Source organism: Balaenoptera physalus, assembly GCF_965194825.1.
Source record: "Balaenoptera physalus genome assembly, chromosome: 13".
Taxonomy (NCBI): Eukaryota; Metazoa; Chordata; class Mammalia; order Artiodactyla; family Balaenopteridae; genus Balaenoptera; species Balaenoptera physalus.
In genome coordinates, this window is record NC_138892.1 from 100,256,401 (window position 1) to 100,277,574 (window position 21,174).

At 34.6% G+C, this 21,174-nt stretch overlaps 2 protein-coding genes across 2 annotated transcripts; one reads left to right on the forward strand and one right to left on the reverse strand.

The window, feature by feature from the left end:
* Window positions 1–772: 772 nt before the first annotated feature.
* Window positions 773–5,896, forward strand: CLEC2A (C-type lectin domain family 2 member A; the record flags this gene model as incomplete). The annotated part of the gene is made up of 4 exons (XM_082419272.1): window positions 773–801; window positions 1,333–1,432; window positions 4,072–4,175; window positions 5,754–5,896. The coding sequence occupies 4 exons, from the start codon at window positions 773–775 to the stop codon at window positions 5,887–5,889; spliced, it is 369 nt and encodes a 122-aa protein (XP_082275398.1). The 3' UTR covers window positions 5,890–5,896.
* Window positions 5,897–7,810: 1,914 nt separating this feature from the next.
* Window positions 7,811–10,825, reverse strand: KLRF2 (killer cell lectin like receptor F2; the record flags this gene model as incomplete). Its single annotated transcript, XM_082420432.1, has 3 exons — window positions 7,811–7,935; window positions 10,287–10,399; window positions 10,655–10,825. Coding segments are annotated over 3 exons (402 nt in total), but the record flags the coding sequence as incomplete, so codon positions are not given.
* Window positions 10,826–21,174: the final 10,349 nt, after the last annotated feature.

Sequence of the window (21,174 nt, forward strand, 5' to 3'; positions counted from 1 at the left end):
AGAAAAAATAGAAGTCATGTATAGCATCACCAGAAGCAAATTTTGGCAACATCTTTCCTTTCTTCTGCACAAGAACTAGGATTTAAACGTGTATAAAACGTGTTAGCAGGTTGAATACATGCTTTGTTAAAATATGGTTTACATGCTGTGCAAGAACAAAAAATTTTCTAAATTTTTTCCGATTACTATGCTACAAAAGATAACCATTGTCAGCAAAAGAAGGATGTGAAATGGGACTTGTACGTTTTCACTAGGGATATCTGGAGTGGTGACTCACATTTCAAGAGAGCCACCTTGCATCTCCTAATGATGGAATTGCCATCAGTCCCTAATAAGATCAAAATAGTACCGAAAAGGACCAGAGTGTTCAATGATGGGAATTTGATAGATAAGGAAAGAGAGAGGAGAAGAACAAAGAAGGAGTAGATAGTGAACTTTAGGATTGTAATGGACAGGGGTTTGAACAATTTTTAAAAGAATACTTGTTGAGATTGGGAGAGTATGTCCCGTTCCCTTCCAATTGAGAGCACACATTGAACCTTTAAAATATGTGTCAGATCAAAACAGTATTCTGGTTAAAGTAATTCACCAACTTCCCATTTCACTTAGACTGTTAGCCAAAACCTTAGAATGGAAAAAATCAAAATTAGCTTATTGTTACTTATCTGACCTTATTTCCCACTGTTCTCCATCTTCCGGACACAAATGACTTCCTCTTTCTGAAATAAGCCAGGCATACTCCTGCTTTAGGCTCTTCAGCAGTTCTGCCAAGATGACGTTTCCCTCCCATCTGCCAAGATGGTGAGCTTCACTCCCCTAGCTTGGATGTCCTTTCCTGTCTTTAATCTTTTCATTTCTTTGAGGTAACAGTAACCCTTTATTTCTTACCTTGGTCCTTGAGCACTAACTTATATTTATGTCTCTAGGTCTCTTCCTTGATTACTAAATCTTCTGCATTGTTTTTGGTAGGATGTCAATATAGACCATGAGATGTTAGCAGTTCCATTTCTCAAAATAGAAAACAGGACAATAGAATAAAGTATAGACTTCTTGACCACTAAATGGTCTTCCTTATGAACAGAGGAATTGAATTCTTTCATCATTCCATGAGTGAAGCTAATTTTTAGGCCTCAAACTATGGGAGTAAAAAATAAAATTGATTCACCAGAATGAGTAGAAACACTTTTTTTTCAGTATTATCTGCAAAACCTTCAAAATGTCCCAAAGCTATGGAATGTTCAGAGGAATGGATTGGAGTAAGAGGAACGTGTTTCTATTTTTCTTTTTTAAAAATTTTTATTGGAGTATTGCTGCTTTACAATATTGTGTTAGTTTACATTTTTCTGATGATACCAGAAATTGGACAGCTAGTAAAAGATTTTGCAGTTCACAGGGATCAGAACTCACTCAGATTGATACACCAGAGGATACGGTAAGAAAAGGGAAAGTTTTCAATTATTTCAAAACTTAATTTTGTACAGAGAGAATAAAAATGATAAAAGCAAATAGTCTATGATAATGTCAGCGGGGAAAAAAAAATTTCCTCTGCCCTTCTAGGTTCTTCTGGCTGATCTAAGAATGAAACTGACATGAGACATTAACAGGAGAGAACCAGATTTAATTACATACATATGGGGGCTCTATAAAAAAATGACACCCAAGGACAAGTTAGGCTATTGTGGCTTATATGACATCAGAGAGAAAAAGTAGGGGGTAGGGGTTTGGAACTTCAAAGGGGAAGAAGGCAATTCACATGAAGATGGAAAAACAAACGTTTGGTAAACAAATATTTGCTACGCCATGCAGAGACAATGGGACACAGAGTGGACTTTTATCTCCTGTCCAGCAGAGTTCCCCCGGCCACACATAACCCGTATTCTTTGTAGATATCTCTAGTGAAAGTGCACCTCCTGGACCAAGTCCTTTATCTAAATTCTTTCAGGCAGTTAAGGAGGAGGTAAAAAGAAAGACTTCCCAAGTCTTCGGCTTCCTAAAAATAATCAGCTTAAAATAATCCTTATGCCAAAGAGACACATACTGGGGTGACGAATTTTGCTCCCCTACAATAATATATGTCACACAGTGTTTTAAGCACTGTTAACTATAAAAACTCACATGATCTTCAGCTAATGTCTATGAAGTAGATATTTCAATATCCTTATATTAAAGATGAGGAAAGTGAGGCACAGAGATGAATGTAATCCAGGCATTGTCACATAGCTACAAATTGTTGAACTGAGATTTGAACTTAGGCAAGTTAGCTAGTGATGTTATGTCCTTAATCACAACGCATATTGTTTATACAGCTAAATGCCTTTGGTCAATGTTCTTAAATTATTAAATCCTTTTTAATAAATTTACATTTGCATTCTGCCAAGAAGAGCCTGGGAAAAACGCAACACACACAAAAAAGATATGGCCCTTGGAATTTGGAGAGGAGGGTATGAAGGAAATATGTGCAGTTTGGAGAATGTGAGACAATGAATGGAAGAAGTAAAAGAGGGCCAGGGAGAGGGACATGGAATCCAGGGGCACAGGGTAAGTGGAGAGGTTTTTTTTGTTTATAAAGAAAAGTTAACGAATAGGTTTGTGGTCCAATAGCAAGGAGTCCATAGGGGAGAGACTATTCAGGGATGGCACTCAATATAGTTTATTGGAATAAATCATATTCACCCAGAAGTTAGATTTCTGATTATAGGAGAAAATATGCAAAGACATTTTTTCTTCTAGTTTTACTGTGATATAATCGTGTAAGTTTAAGGTGTACAGCATAATGATTTGACTTACGTAGATCATGAAACGATTATCACAATAAGTTTAGTGAGCAGCCGTCATCTCCTATAGATATAAAATTAAAGAAACAGACAATGTTTTTTTGTGATGAGAACTCTTAGCATTTACTTTCTTAACAACTTCCATATGTGACATACAGCAGGGTTCATTCTATTTATCCTGTTGCGCATGGCATCCCTAGAATTTACTTATCTTATAACTGGGAGTTTGTCCCTTTTGACCACCTTCATCCAATTCCCCCTACCCCCCGACTCCCACCTCTGGTAACCACAACTTTTCTCTGAGTTTGTTTGTTTGTTTTTGAAGCATAATTGACCTGCAACATATGTCAGTTCCTGTTACACAAAACAGTGATTTGGTACTTCTATACTTTTCAAAATGAGCACTAAGATAAGTCTAGCTATGATATGTCACCATACAATGATATTAAGTAGTTATCGATTATATTCCCTACTCTGTACATTTCATACCTGTGACTCATTTGTTTTGCAACTGGGAGTTTGTACCTCCCTCAACTATTTTTTTCCTCTCCCCACTCCCCTCTCTCCGCTGGCAACCACCTGTTTGTTCTCTGTATCTAACACTGTTTCTGTTTTGTTGTGTTTGATCATTTGTTTTTTAGTGTCCACATATAAGTGAAATCCTACAGCAATGACATTCTTATTCTGGTATCTACTCAAAGTAGTTTCTGAGTTTTCCTATTTTAACAGTAATTATACTTTCCATTAAACACCTTTACCCCTCTATGATTTGAGGGAGAGGATCAGTGCACAGAACAAGATCTGTGTTAGTTCTCTGTCACCCTTAAAGAACATACTGTTCAGTTCCTATAGAAACTGCTCAGCTCCTGATTTTTTCATCCAGATATAATATCCTATCAGTTTAGAGTCTTTGTCCTTCACTCTGTGACTAAAACATACTGATGGTTTATGAAGTAGAATTTGAAGGAAAGGAAGTCAAATGTGTTTTTCTCATCAGTTTCTTATTTGAGAGATAGAAATTACCTTTAATGATAATTCAAGATATAGTAGCTCAGAGAGTTTTGATGACTTGATAAGGTCACTCTACTACTTAGAGATATTTAAGAAGTAAAAGAGCGAAGTGAAAATCATTCTGATAAAACTAACCTAAACATCACCATCTGTGTTGTTTGTTGCTATGGAAGAATTAGGGCATGCAAATTAGGATGTAAATCATAAAAGATGGGATGTTGGGGTGAGAAGCATGCTAGCAATGTGCTCTAAAATATGAAGGAATGGAGAATTCCTGATTTTTGTGAAATTTTTGAAGAAGCACACAGGAAATTCTATGTACTGGATTGGACTGAGCAGAAAACTAGGAGAATCTTGGCAATGGACAAATGGCACTACATTTAATGCTTGGTGAGTTTCAAATTTAGTAGGAAAGGTTTATTCTGGTGCTGTATAAAAAATTTAAATCATTTTGAGTTGCATTATTGTAAATAAATCTCCCTATTCTCTATGTGTAATTACCTTTCTGTTTCCACCCTGTGACATGTGTCTTCTCATATTGAAACACACCCTAGAGCAACCCACTTTCCTTCTATGTTGTTATATGACACTCAGTGAAATTTTCCACTTTTATTTTTGTTTCTTATTTCACTTTATTTTTATTGCCAAGCTCTTGCTAATAAACCCTCCTTTTGCTAATTCAAATTCAACTATTCTGCAAATTCAAAGCCAATGCTCACGTACTACCTGTACCTTCTAAATTCATGTAAGATCTCTTTTTTCTTTAAAGAGTTAGAGACCAAGGGCTTCCCTAGTGGCGCAGTGGTTAAGAATCCGCCTGCCAATGCAGGGGACACGGGTTCGAGCCCTGGTCTGGGAAGATCCCACATGCCGTGGGGCAACTAAGACCGTGTGCTACAGCTACTGAGGCTGCGAGCCACAACTACTGAGCCCGTGCGCCACAACTACTGAAGCCTACGCGCCTAGAGCCCATGCTCCGCAACAAAGAGAAGCCACCACAATGAGAAGCTCGCTCACCGCAACGAAGAGTAGCCCCTGCTCACCGCAACTAGAGAAAGCCCACACACAGCAACGAAGACCCAACGCAGCCAAAATAAATAAATTAATTAATTAATTAAAAAAAAAGAGTTAGAGACCATATAATTGTTTTTTAACTTTCCAATTGTCCATCATAAGCAATGTTATTTATTTATGTAACCATTTCTTGAGTGAATGTTGTTTCCTGACTTATATACTATTTTACCTGAAAGCAATATACTATTTTACCTGAAAGCAAGGGCTGTATGACTTTTCTTTTGTACCCATGTCTTTCTGCCTTAATATTTCATTAAGTGTTAGATTAAAAAAAAAATGGGAATGAATTTTAAAATATGGAAGACAGGACAAATTATATTTATTACAAAAAGAGAAAAAAAATGGTCATCGATTATGCAAATTAATAAAAACTATTATAATTAGTCTCTTTGGTTTCCATCTGAGTATATTTCAAAAGTACCAAATGAATATAAACCTTGTTTCTTACTTTCAAAAAGGAACATTGGCTAAAAATATATCAGGTAATATGCCAGGGGACTACTTTAAAAAAAATTCCATAGATCTTTGGATTTAGAAATACTCTCTTTCTCTCTTTCAATAGAAATAGATATAGATAGATAAATGTAGATAGATATAGATTTATATTTATATCTATGATTTCTCTATGTCTATTTATATCTCTTTCTACTTATTGTTCTAAATAAGGTTACAGATTATGCTAATAATTATAATAATATTATATACCTACATTCTGTCTTTAAATACTAAATATCTACATTCCTTTAATATACCAGATTTTTTGGGGGTAGAGTATGGCGATGGGTATGAGGCTCAGTGTTTTGTATAAAATGTTTCAAATTACTCTATTCTTAATTTTATTTTTGATTACTGGTGTAAGTAGTTCCCAAACTAATTTCAATTGTTTCTTTTCAGGTTTGAAATTAGTGGGAATGGATCCTTTGCTTTTTTGAATTCTGATGGAGTCTACAGTTCCAGGGGATTTATTGATATCAAGTGGATTTGCAGCAAACAAATATCTAATAGAGAAGATAAACTGGAAAATGAATAAGAGCTGGAATAAAGAATTTTGCAAGTGTTATTTATTTTTTTAATTTAAGTATAGTTGATTTACAATGTTGTGTTAGTTTCTGGTGTACAGCAGAGTTTTGCAAGTATTAAACAAAGGAACTAAAAATTGTTGAATGAATGAATGATTTTAAGTAGAACCTCATGAATTCAAGACACATAACTGCCCATTATGAGGACAAGTCAGGAAACTTCTGTTAAATAGGACCAAACAAAGTAACAAGAAACAATTAGATGACATTTACTGCATTGATGGTGATGATAAACAAATTTAAAGGGTTCTATATTGATAGGTCAGCCAAGACCTACAGCTTAAAAGTTAGAGAAACATATGTGCTTAATATGTGTAAATATTACAAAATACTAACCATAGCAACTTGGGCTTCAAGAAATGTTACTAGAGAATCACCTATCAACAGACATGTACTTCAACAATATCCTAAAAATAAGGGAAAACCACCAGGAAGGACCCTAACTCTACAAGTAATAATCACAGATAAATTACCAGAATTATGTATTAAAATTACAAAGCTTAGATTATAGAATATAAACTAGAAGAATAACATTAAAAGTGATTAAAAATAGATTATTGAAAAATATTTCAATTTCCCAAGTAAGGACAAGGAAATAGGATGGGCTTATGATGTATCCCTGGATATGTCATAAAATTCAAATCCTGCAGCATATGGGAAAAATTATATCAAGCCTGCCTTTGTTACATTAGTTTGAGTTAAATTTCCTGCCTAGGTAACTGTAATCTCTGAGTGCAAGAAGGAATGTGAGTGTAGGTGAATACATAGACACTTAGCAGGGCAGAGAAGCTGGAGAAAAAGAGAGTGTCTAGGTTACAGGGTAAACACACAGAAACATACAAACCAGTCCTTCTCCCAAATCTTTAATGGAGGCTTACTTCCTAAATTAGTTGCAGATGAAAACTTTCTGATAAGTGAAAAAGGAGATTCTTGAAAAAGGAGCCCCACTGGTAAATGTTTTCCCTGGTACTATATATAAATGCAAATACTTGGCAAATATCAGCATATTATCAAGCATGGGCATATTATATCTGTTCATCATTTGTCACCAAGAAAACTTGAAAATATGAAATTTAGATGTCATTGTGTATTACAGTTTGATGTATTAAGTTTTGGTTCAGATAAAGTTCAAGTTTTACTTGACTCATAAGTTTTATTTTTATTGTTGGTTCATGGTTACAAATTAATTTTAATTGCTTAGCAATTTTGAGTAATTCATCCCTTGTTTTCCTCTGATTCACACCTACCAGGAATACAATGCATTCCTGATGGCTTAGCATGAACTCCAGACAACTTTTTGATGGAGTTAAATTACTACCGCATTTACATAGTGGACAGAGCTGTTGTGTTTATTTTGAAATATGAGTGTGTTTTGGATAAATGAGAGAAAAAGAAGATATTTTACTTTGTACAGAATTTCACTCAGAAAACTTAGGGAGTGAGACAGTTCTCAATATAACAATGCTTAAATATAAATTTGATTGTAGGGAAATGAATTGTAGAATCACATTAAACACAAGATTGTATTTAAAGAAAAAGCCCACCACGAAGAAAAATAATGGCATCACCATATCTATGTACTGGTCTATTATTTCACCAAATACACAGGAAGAGTTAGAACCCAAGGAATAGGGAATAAGCAGGATTAGAAGATTAAATTGAATTATTTTAGACACTGAAATGATAGGGAATTACGTTTTCTAGTTTAAAAATGTTATATTTTCTTATTTTGAAGTTTTATGTCTGAACAAAATACTTGAAAAATTTTTATTTGTATTTAAAAAATAAATTTGTATTCCGCTAAAAAAAGGAATAGGGACTGTTAACTTCCATACATATTTCTTCCAATTCTTTAAATGCCCAGCTTTGCTTTTGGTGTTCAGACAACATCTCTCTGGCAAATGCCATTAAATTTGGAGTCACAGTCTTCAAAATACACCTGATTTCTTGTTATGACAGCACAGCTCATGTTATCAACTGGTCCAGTCATTGAAAAACTAGGAGATAAAAGGCAGACTTTAGAGCATTTATCTTAAAATAATGGTTGGCTTTCTTAAAGTTTCCCTCAGCCAAACTTCTGTAGGTATTTTTCTTCAGCAGTCAGAATGTTGCAGAGGTTTTAGAATGGACCCTTCTTTTATTGCCAGTGATTGTATTTGGGAATTCTTGATTTGTTTGTCCTCCACCCCCTCCCCTCCAGGATGTCTCTTTTTTATTCTTTTTAAACAAGTACCTGAATTAACTCTTTTTTTAAAAAATTATTATTTATTTATTTATTTATTTATTTATTTTTGGCTGTGTTGGGTCTTCGTTTCTGTGCGAGGGCTTTCTCCAGTTGCGGCAAGCGGGGGCCACTCTTCATCGCGGTGCGCGGGCCTCTTCACTATCACGGCCTCTCTTGCTGCGGAGCACAGGCTCCAGACGTGCAGGCTCAGTAGTTGTGGCTCACGGGCCCAGCCGCTTCGCGGCATGTGGGATCTTCCCAGACCAGGGCTCGAATCCGTGTGCCCTGCATCGGCAGGCAGATTCTCCAGCACTGCGCCACCAGGGGAGCCCCCAGGATATCTCTTATCTGAGTATCATTGCCAGGGGAGCTCAAGCCTGAAGACCAGGAGCATCCCTGACTCTTCCTTCCCTCTCAACCCTCGAATTACGTGTATCAGCAAGTCCTGGGTATCCTATCTCCAGGTTAGTCCTTATATCCATTCGCTTCTCGCCCAGGCTACTATACTTCTCTTTCTTTCTGGTCATAGCCTTCTAACTGAACTTCAGTTTCAATTTCACTTCCCATCTATTCATTTTCCACATAGCAGCATAAATAATTTCCTTTAAAAGGTAATTAGATGTTAAAATGAAAGTTTTTGGTAAAGACTGCATGGTGACAGGTATTTTACATACCAGTGGGAGTTGTGAAGCAGTAAACTAGGGATTTTTTTTTTTTTAAGTTAAAGTAGAAACTGTTTAGATAACTGTTAATTTCCTCAGTTAACTTCAGTGGTATGATAGGGTTAGGAAAATGTGTGAATAGAATACTTTTGGAGAGAGCTGTTTCCTTAACTATTCTTTCTAGTCATTGATTATCGTTTAAAAAATAAATAAAAACCAAGCACTGTTATAACCATCTGTGTATCATTTTTCCTTGAAAAATTAAATGAAAGCTTTTAAAAAGAGATATGTTACCCTAACAATATGTTTGTTTCCAAAAAAAGGGGGGGAAAAAGAGCCTCGGTATTTCTTACTAATTTTTGTCAAGTTTGCAATCAAAGCAGGTCCAAAGAATGAATACTATCACACAATACTTTAGTTTTATGTTTGTGAAAGATGATAATGAATGGAGAAGAGAAATATCTAGGAATGCATAAATATCCAGACTGAAATGAACTATCACTTCATGGTCCTTGCTCCAGACTTGCCAAATCTTAGGTATTCTAGCAGGGTAATATGTAAAGAAAATGAAAGCACAGAGAACATGTAAATGTATATGATACTTAAGAATTTTAAAGCCTTCTTACATGTATTACCTTATAGTGTTCACACAAGAACATTGTGAGAAAAGCTTCATTGTTCTTTTCATACATGTGAAAAAATCGATATCAATAAGTTTAAAAGAATTTTCTAAGGGCAAAATTTCAAATTCACACTTTCTGATTTCAGCTCAAGGGATGTTTTTATATATTCCAGGTGCTTTTATTTATAAGTGAATTTTATCTTTGCAGTTTGTGTATAGAAAATATTTGCTTAATATTATTTTAAATGAGATTTAAATCAGGTTAACAATTTTAAAATAATTACCATTTTGACAATAATTTCCAGGTGCCATAATACACACTTTCTATTCCCATTAGTAAATGTTAAAAGAAGAAGGAGAGGAAGCAAAGAAGAAAGGGAGAAAGGAAAGAAGAAAAAGAGAAGTAGAAAAGAAAAAAAAGGAGAGAAAAAATTTTTCAAAAGAAAAGGAGGAGAGGAAGAAGAAAGATAAAAAAACTAGAAAGTGGGCTTCCCTGGTGGCTCAGTGGTTGAGAATCTGCCTGCCAACGCAGGCGACATGGGTTGGAGCCCTGGTCTGGGAAGACCCCACGTGCCGCAGAGCAGCTGGGCCCGTGAGCCGCAACTACTGAGCTTGCGCGTCTGGAGCCTGTGCTCCGCAACAAGAGAGGCCCGCGCATCGCGGTGAAGAGTGGCCCCCACTTGCCGCAACTAGAGAAAGCCCTCGCACAGAAACGAAGACCCAACACAGCCATTAAAAAAAAAAAAAAGGCTAGAAAGCAAAGAAGCTTAAATAAAAATACCTATCTATGAATAAAACATCAATACTGCCACCATCCCTCCCCCTCAAATAAGTACTCACTTTTTTTGTTCCACAAAATATTCATTTATCCACATCCATTGTTTTCCTGGGGATGTACTATATAGTCCAATCCAACTAGGTTGTCCAGATTTTAAACTTTTCTGTATGAACTCCTATAGGAGAAATAGTGTATTCATTCATTCATTCATTCATTTATTTTAAAAAATTTTGACTAAGGCACTGAGCCAGGCATTAATGAAATGGTAAATAATCATTTCTTTCAGAATAGTAGGGTTTTTAAAAATAAACAATAGCAATTGTATTATGATTAAGGAATGTTCGAAAGCAATGACTATAAACCACCCACACTTAGAATTGCACTTAGCGATTCACCCTTGGACACTTAGATCCTGTTTTTGATTCCTCACCAGCTCTTTTGAATTTTGAGTCACCGGCAAATATGCCTGTAGCCTTGCACAATCATGTTGACTTTCATTCCAAGTTTTAGAAAAAGCTGAAAACCTGTAACATTTCCCTTGGTTCAACAGCGAGTCATTTGGGCACACATAATTATTTCCTGAAGGAAAATGTAGGGGAAAAAAGCAATTAAAGTACAGTCAATAGAGAAAGCATGAATAGTAAATCAAATGTGATTGACTGGAAAACAGATTTTTGCCAACTCACTTTTTGTGATTAAAAGACACCTCTATTAGCAGAACGAGAATATAATTAATTCCTAATCTGTGTATTTCCTGGAATGGAGGCAGGGTTTTGGGCTATGGGTTGCAGAGAACAAAGCTAATGAATTCTGCCCCCTCATAACTAGGGTAGACAAATATATAATATTTTTTAAGTGTTTATAACTAATTGAGAAATTAAAAACCTGTTGTTTGAACCTCTCCACTATCTGGTTCTAATTCCTTTTCCTTGAGGCTGTCCTTACAACCTGCACTTCATTTCTGCGAGATTACTTACCATCACCATTCCTTATCGTATTGTGTTGGTTGCTTTTATTCTCCTGTGCTTTTCATTCACATTGTTGCCTTAGCCTTGAATAGCCTTCCCTTCCTTCTTCATCCTCTAAATTATACTTCTAATGATCAATCGTATTTCCACCTCAAAAACAAAACTTTTAACCAGTCATAATTTCTGCCACCTCTAAGACTCATAATACTCAGGTGCCACTTAGCAAAGGATGAACTGTCCATGTCCAGTCAGTTGTGAACAGCTCCAAATCTTTTATCTGACTGGAAGTTTCTTAAGTTGACTGTCATATTCATCATTGAATCTTCTATCATATAGTACTTTAATTATAGTGCCTAATTGTTGATTGTTGAATGATTGAATTAAATACCTATAAGTCAGAGCATGTCATACTTTTCATTGCTAATATTTTAGCCTGTCATCTCTGAGCCTAAAATTTTGTAAAAATTTATTTTAAGAAATTGAATTAATATGTCCAACTAAGATGGGAAAACAAAGTCACATCAGCAAGCCTGACTTGAAAAAGACTTATCATGGACTAATTTCAATATATCAAACATATTATATATATCCTTAACTCATTAATATACTTTGTTCCAGGGCAAGAGTTGCCAGTCCTGAATAATTATAATCTGGCAAGAATATTTGATGACTCAGGATAATTGGATTCCAATCTCAGCTGTACAAGTATGTAGTCATGTGCTAAAAGATATAAAATAACCTCAAATATACATCCCAATTTATGATTGGAGAGGGGATATTTATTCACTATTATTGGTGAGAAAGAGTCATTTGGACAAAGTAATTCCATTACATGGATACTGATAGACTGGTCAGTAAAGTACAGTTCTAGAGCTGCAAAACACACTGAAAATACTCCAAAAGATCAGTTTAATATGTTAAAACCAAAGAAGGATGCAAAATGTGGACACTTCTTGTCCAGAGAGTTATTATAAGTTAATTCAGCTTCAAGTACCATGTTCTATAATAAGAAGAAATGTCATGGGGATGAGAATGGAGAAAAACATTTATTGAGCAATACTTTGTATCAATTCCTATCTCAGATGCCTTGCATAATAGTAACAGCTAACACATAATGCCATTATTGTGGGCCAAGCAGGTTTCTAAGCACCTAACATATATTTATTTTTTAAAACAACTTTATAAAATAAAGGAATGTGTTAAATGACACAATAGAGATATAAACAGAAAAATCCAGAATATGAGAAATTAGACACAACCATGACCCATTTTTTTCCCTATTAAATAAATGTCTGAGAAAAGAAAATAAAAGGAAGAAAAGAGAATGTATAGATTAAGAGTCATTTTAACTGATGCAGTTGTGGTCTTTGTTCTGATTCTAACAAATGAAATGGAAAAAAAAATTTTAATGCTGACGGGATAGTAGATGATATTAAGAGGTTATTGTCAATCGTGTTTTAGGAATTGTGGTAGACAGAATTCTAAAATGGCCCCAAGAGTCAAACTCTTGGTGGGAATGTAAAATGGTGCAGCTGCTTTGGAAAACAGTGGCAGTTCCTCCAAATATTAAACAAAGAATTGCCACGTGACTCAACAATTCTACTCCTAGGTATATACAAAATTTAAACATACACCCACACTCACGTCAAAAAAGAAATGGTAATTATGTGACGTGATGGAAGTGGAAATCATTTTGCAATATATGTGTATTAAATCAACCCATTGTACACCTTAAACTTATATAATGTCATATGTCAATTATATCTCAGTAAAGCTGGAAAAAAATAAAATGGCCTCAAGCTTGCTGTCCTGTGTAATTTGCTCTCCTTCAGTGTGATTTGAGCCTGTGAATATGATGGGATATCATTCCCATGAGTAAGTTATATTATATGACAAGATGAAGATATTTTGAAGAGTAAAGAAAAGTCCACAATTAGTTGATTTTGAGTTGATGAAAAGAGAGATTATCCCAGGTAGGTCTGACTTAATCAGCTATGAGAACTTAAGAAGGGGAGTGGGCTTTTTCAGAAGAGATAGATAACTCCTATTGTCTTTGAAGAATTAAGCTTCCATAACTTGAGAGGATGTACAAGAGTTCGTCATTAGCAAGGAAATGCAGGGGCCCTCTAGGAGCTTAGAGCAGCCCTGTGTAAGAGCCAGCAAGAAAGCTGTGACTGCAGTCTACAGCCACAAGTGACTGAATTGTACCAAAAACTGCATGGGCTTGAAGAAGAACCTTAGATCCAGAAAGGTCCATGGTCTGGTCAACAACTAAACTGTATCCTGTGAGATCCTGAATAGAAGACCAAGTTAGGCTGTGCCCAGACTCCCAACCCATGGAAACTCTGAGGCAATAAATTGTGATTTTAAACTGCTAGGTGTATGACAATTTGTTACACATTAAGAGAAAATGAGCACAGGACTAATAGTGACATTGGGATTGTGTTAAGCCCTTAACTGTAAGAATCACATACTAAAATATGTAACTATTAAATGGCGTGATACCTGGTATTTGCTTTAGTATAATCTAGTTTGGGAGAACGATGTTGGTGGAGATATAGATGAAATAATATTCATTACATATTGATAATTGTTGATGCCATTTGAAAGGCACATGGAGATTTATTATATAATTCCCTCTACTTTTAGTTATATTTCTCATAATGCAAATCTAAGAATACAATAAAACAAAACCTTATGACATAGATGTTATTATCACCCTCAATTTACAGATGAGAAAGTGAGTCACACAGAGATTACATGACTTTCATAAAGTCATACAACAGATAAGTATCAGAGCTGAAATTCCAACCCAGTTAGTTGGTCTCCACTGCCCGTGTTCCTAATCACTGAGTCAGTGAATAGCAATCTAGGTATATGAGAATAAAAAACTAGCACAAAATAAAGGCATGCAAATAAAAATTCAAAATTCTCTCTTCTGCTATGCCTCTACTCTCCTCCTTCCCCGGAATTAACCACTTTTTACCATATCTGTTTTTACTTCTTTAAGTACTAATCAAAATTCTAAATATTGTGTGCATTCTTAAACTTCATACCTATTACTTTTTTGTATATTATTTTTTCCAGTGAACTTTTTAATTAATGTTATTTCATCTTGTTGCAGACACACACAAAAAGCCTCCTTTTTACCATATCAAGTTCCTTCAGCTTCTTATTTGTATTATCTATAGATTGTTTTATACGGACTGAATTAATTGTTTCTCAGGAACACAGGACCGCTGATAATCTGACATGTCTTTTCATTACATTCTTGGGCTAGCTTCACTCTATCTAAAATTAACCCCATCCCCTTATTTGTTCCAAAAGAATGCATGGAAAACTTAAGTTAAAATCAAGTTTGTTTATAATTCTGAGAACACTGCTACGGTGCTAAAGTGGTATCTTTTTATGTACATTTAAAAATCTGATGCAAATTTGTCTTTTCTTTGGTAGAAAATGAATTCTTCATGTAAACTTTTAGGATTATGTCTTTACCCGTGGTGTCCTGAAATACACTGAATCTATTCTATCTATCTATCTATCTATCTAATCTGCCTATCATCTATCTATCTATATCATCTATTTATCTATCATCTATCAGTCCATCCATCCATCCATCCATCCATCCATTCATCCATCCATAATCTATCTATTTATATCTATTTTTGTATCTTATTCTGAATTTTGTGGGCTCTTGTAAGCTGAAACCTTGTGTTTTGGGAGTTTGCTTTTTCCCCTGAATTTTTAAATATCATTATTATTATTTATTATTTCATATCTACTTTTTTCCCCTTTCTTGTCTTCTGAGAAATTTTTAAAGAAATATTGTCATTCCTAGATGACATTATTTTGTGTTTTTGTCTAAGATATTCTCATATTTATTTATATTTATTGATTTTTTTGGACAATTACTCTATGCTCTGTAATATTTGGTTAGCTACCATGAGTTTTTAGATAGAAAAGACACAGGAAATAGCTAAGATAGTCAATAGACCAATACACTACTCCCCTCGCCCACTCCAGAACCAAAACAAGGGGACATACACCCTACTGTACCAACCAACACTCTACAAAAGAGGAGCCCTAGCTTATGTATCTAGTTTTATATATATATATAGACATATATATATATGTTTTAAGAGCATTTTTGTTTGTTTGTCTGTTTGTTTTTGATGCAATAGGGTGGCAAATGCCACAGTGTAAGTGGAGTAAGGGGTTGTCGAGACACTAGTCTAAAAGAGCATTCCTTAACGTCTTTCCATTAATTACTTTGCTTTAGACTTCTCTTTACACTCTGTACTCTTAGCTCTGAAAGTGGTGTCCTGCCTGGGTTTGGCTGTGAGGAAGGGCTTTCATCCAGACTGTAGCTATCTATCACCCTTTCTCTGAACTGTGGTTCTCTCCATTGATTTATCCAATAGCACTATTCCATCAGCTTTTCATTTTCTTTAGAGTTTTCTTCCCTTTCATTCTGTGCTATTAATTTATTCTATTTTGTTATTATTATTTTTTTTACTATTCTAATATAAAATCTTGGGAAGGAGTGTATGTAAATATTTATTGTCAATACTTTGTTTTGAACTGGAAGCATGGAAAATATTTTTAAACTGGTCAAAGTACAAGCACAAACTTAATAGAAACATGAATATTAAAATTGCCACTAACTTATTAGAATAAAAATATCAACAGGAAAGAATATTGTCCCTACTAATATTTCATCAATGTGTTAAATTTTATTGGTTTTCTCTCAATAGCATCTTTCTCAAAGAGAATGATCAAGCCCTATATTTTCAAGAACTATGGTTTCAAGAGAAAGAAAGTTTTAGAAACCATGAATTAGTCTGATTGTTTCAAAAAGAACAACTATAGAATACACACATTAAATACTACTTCAGAAAAAAAAAGTGCAGGTACTTTCAAACAATTGTCTCTCAGAGTGATACCAGTGAGCACATAGTTTTTGTAAAAATACATCATTAATTTTTTATAAAATGTCAATCTTTTACTGGAGGTTCTTCATAAGAAGAGATATGGAATAAATGTTAATTTTATATTTGAGTGTTTCTTAATTTTTCTTAATTTAAAAATAACTTTATAATATGACATATATGACTGGCCAGTTTAATTTACCAATATTGAGCTACAGTGTGGAGCTTATCTTGATATTAAAAGGAATTAAAGATCAATTTTTTTTTTCTGAAAGTGAAAATATAAAGACTCCATACTCACCCCAAAAGTTCAGGCCAATCACTGCTGTCATGAAAATAAGGATCCCAATGTATCCAAGTACTAGCATGAGACAATAACATGTAGATACAGGAAGAAATCTGAAACTTTGAAATGTTTTTTCAGTAATTTTAGAACTCTGTGATTGTTCACTTTATAAACATTTTTCTGTTTTATTTTTATTACAGAGAAAAATCCATGTTCATTTTAGACAGCATTAGAATTTATGATTAATTTATGTATAATCTTTTCCCTTTAATATATTTTAATTTAATCTTTATTTTATAATTTTAATTTATAACCTAATTTATGACTAAAATTTATGATTAATTGAAAATAAAAAATATTTACAGTACAAAAAAATGTTATTGAATGTGTTGGATTGTATTGTAATTGTCTTGCTTTGCTAATTATTTGGTGATTTTTTGATGGCTTAAAATGATTTATTAAATTCTCTATATAATATATAGAATATATTATTTATGTATACATATATTTTATATTTTATAAATATATGAATAATATATAATGCATATATAATGTACTGTAATATATTAAAAGCATTAGGTATTAGTGTATAAAATATATAATTTATATTCTATATATAGAATAATATATATATATCAGGTACTGTCATGTATATTATTCATTTTAATGACTCACTATACAAATAAAAGGACATTTATTGAAGTTCTATTATGTACCAGTCACTGTACTGGGAATATTGCCATGTTATTCCACTTTTACATATGCTATATTTTATCTTCTTGGCTTTGATATTTTGGACAGGACTCAGCATCAACCTAAACAGCATAGATCTCTGATTAATGATGCTTATCTAGAATTTATGTCGTAGTACTCCCTTGGCTCAGCATTGGCAGGAATGGTCTCTTTACAGAGGGGTAAACAGAGAACTTCCAAATATGTTAAACAGGGATATTATGTTACTATCCTCTTTCAATTTTATCTATTTTTGTCCACATTGCTAGCACTTTTGAATAAGATGGATATATATATGCTTTCCACAAACAAAATAAGGATACCTTTTTATATGCAGACATCATAGGAATATTATCTCAGTTTAGAAGCATTCTAGCCAGACAACCTGCCATACTATTGACAATGAGAACGTCAAGTGATTTGATATTCAAATAATTATTAACCAGTTTTTATTAGTGGATCTGTTTATTGCTTTGGTTGCTCTCTTCCTTTTATATTTTGATTATTTATTTATTTATTTATTTTATTTTTTTCCTTTTTTCTCTTTTTGTGAGTGTGTATGTGTATGTTTCTTTATGTGATTTTGTCTGTTTAGGTTTACTTTTACCATTTTCCTAGGATTCTGTTTGTTCCTTTTCTTCTTTTTTTTTTAGTTTTTTTGTTTGTTTGTTTTCCCTTTTTATAAGTGTGTATGTGTATGTTTCTGTGATTTTGTCCATTTAGTTTCATTTTACCATTTGGTTTGGGGTTCTACCTGTTTGTTCTTGGGTTTTTTTTGGTTTTCTTTTATTTTCTTCCTTTTCTTCTGAGTCATGTGACTGGCAGGGTCTTGGTGCACCAGCCGGGTGTTGGGCCTCACCCTCCAAGGTGGGAGAGCCAATCCAGAACACTGGACCCACAGAGACATCCCAGCCCCACATAATATCAATCAGCAAGAGCTCTTCCAGAGATCTCTGTCTCAACACTTAGACCCAGCTCAACCCAATGGCCAGCAAGCTCCAGTGCTAGATGCCCCATGCCAAACAACTAGCAAGACAGGAACACAACCGCACCCATCAGCAGAGAGGATGCATAAAGTCATACGAAGTTCATAGACACCCCAAAACACACCACCAGATGTGGCCCTGCCCACCAGAAGGACAAGATCCAGCCCCACCTACCAGAACACAGGCACCAGTCCCCTCCACATGGAAGCCTACACAACCAACTGAACCAACCTTAGCCACTGGGGGCAGACACCAAAATAAACAGGAACTAAGAACTTGGAGCCTGTGAAAAGGAGACCCCAAACACAGTAAGTTAAACAATATGAGAAGACACAGAAACACAGAGCAGATGAAGGAACAAGGTAAAAACCAACCAGACCAAACAAATGAAGAGGAAATAGCAGGCTACCTGAAAAAGAATTCAGAGTAATGATAGTAAAGATGATGCAAAATCTCAGAAATAGAATGGAGAAAATACAAGAAACGTTTAACAAGGACCTAGAAGAACTAAAGAACAAACAAGCAATGATGAACAACACAATAAATGAAATTAAAAATTCTCTAGAAGGGATCAATGGCAGAATAACTGAGGCAGAAGAACGGATAAGTGACCTGGAGGATAAAATAGTGGAAATAACTGCTGCACAGTAGAATAAAGAAAAAAGAACGAAAAGAATTGAGGACAGCCTCAGAGACCTCTGAGACAACATTAAACACACCAACATTCGAATTATAGGGGTCCCAGAAGAAGAAGAGAAAAAGAAAGGGTCTGAGAAAATATTTGAAGAGATTATAGTTGAAAACTTCCCTAACATGGGAAAGGAAAAGGTCAATCAAGTGCAGGGAGTGCAGAGAATCCCATACAGGAAAGATCCAAGGAGAAACATGCCAAGACAAATATTAATCAAGCTATCAAAATTAAATACAAAAGAAGATGTTAAAAGCAGCATGGGAAAAGCAACAAATAACATAAAAGGGAATCCCCATAAGGTTAACAGCTGATCTTTCAGCAGAAACTCTGCAAGCCAGAAGGGAGTGGCAGGACATATTTAAAGGGATGAAAGGGAAAAAGCTACAAACAAGATTACTCTACCCAGCAAGGACCTCATTCAGACGTGATGGAGAAATCAAAAGCTTTATAGACAAGCAAAAGTTAAGAGAATTCAGCACCACCAAACCAGCTTTACAACAAATGCTGAAGGAAATTCTCTAGGCAGGAAACACAAGAGAAGGAAAAGACCTACAAAAACAAACACAAAACAATTAAGAAAATGGTAATAAGAACATACATATTGATAATTACCTTAAATGTAAATGGATTAAATGCTCCAACCAAAAGACATAGACTGGCTGAATGGATACAAAAACAAGACCCATATATATGCTGTCTACAAGAGACCCACTTCAGACCTAGAGACACACATACAGACTGAAAGTGAGGGGATGGAAAAAGATATTCCATGCAAATGGAAATCAAAAGAAAGCTGGAGTAGCAATTCTCATATCAGACAAAATAGACTTTAAAATAAAGACTATTACAATAGACAAAGAAGGACACTACATAATGATCAAGGGATCAATCCAAGAAGATATAACAATTGTAAATCTTTATGCACCCAACATAGGAGCACCTCAATACATAAGGCAAATGCTAACAGCCATAAAAGGGGAAACTGACAGTAACACAATCATAGTAGGGGACTTTAACACCTCACTTTCACCAATGGGCAGATCATCCAAATTGAGATAAATAAGGAAACACAAGCTTTAAATGACACATTAGACCAGATGGACTTAATTGATATTTTTAGGACATTCCATCCAAAAACAACAGAATACACTTTCTTCTCAATTGCTCATGGTATATTCTCCAGAACAGATCATATCTTGGGTCACAAATCAAGCCTCAGTAATTTTAAGAAAATTGAAATCATATCAAGTATCTTTCCGACCACAATGCTATGAGACTAGATATCAATTACAGAAAAAAAAAAAAACTGTAAAAAATACAAACACATGGAGGCTAAACAATATGTTACTAAATAACCCAGAGATCACTGAAGAAATCAAAGAGGAAATCAGAAAATACCTAGAAACAAATGACAATGAAAACATGACGACCTAAAACCTATGGGATGCAGCAAAAGCAGTTCTAAAAGGGAAGTTTGTAGCAATACAATCCTACCTCAAGAAACAAGAAACATCTCAAATAAACAACCGAACCTTACACCTAAAGCAATTAGAGAAAGAAGAACAAAAAACCTCCAAAGTTAGCAGAAGGAAAGAAATCATAAAGATCAGATCAGAAATAAATGGAAAAGAAATGAAGGAAACAATAGCAAAGATCAATAAAACTAAAAGCTGGTTCTCTGAGAAGATAAACTAAATTGATGAACCATCAGCCAGGCTCATCAAGTAAAAAAATGGAGAAGACTCAGATCAGCAGAACTAGAAATGAAAAGCGGAAGTAACAACTGACACTGCAGAAATACAAAGAATCATGAAAGACTACTACCAGCAACTATATGCCAATAAAATGGACAACCTGGAAGAAATGGACAAATTCCTAGAAAAGTACAACCTTACAAGACTGAACCAGGAAGAAATAGAAAATATGTACAGACCAAGCACAAGCACTGAAATGGAAACTGTGATTTAAAATCTTCCAACAAACAAAAGCCTGGGACTAGATGGCTTCACAGGTGAATTCTATCAAACATTTAGAGAAGAGCTAACACCTATCTTTCTCAAACTCTTCCAAAATATAGCAGAGGCAGGAACACTACCAAACTCATTCTACGAGGCCACCATCACCCTGATACCAAAACCAGACAAAGATGTAATGAGGTGGATGGAGTTAGAGTCTGTCATACAGAGTGAAGTAAGTCAGAAAGAGAAAAACAAATACAGTATGCTAACACATATATACGGAATCTAAGGGGAAAAAAAAAAAAAAAAAAAAAAAAAAGGCCATGAAGAACCTAGTGGCAAGACGGGAATAAAGACACAGACCTACTAGAGAATGGACTTGAGGATATGGGGAGGGGGTG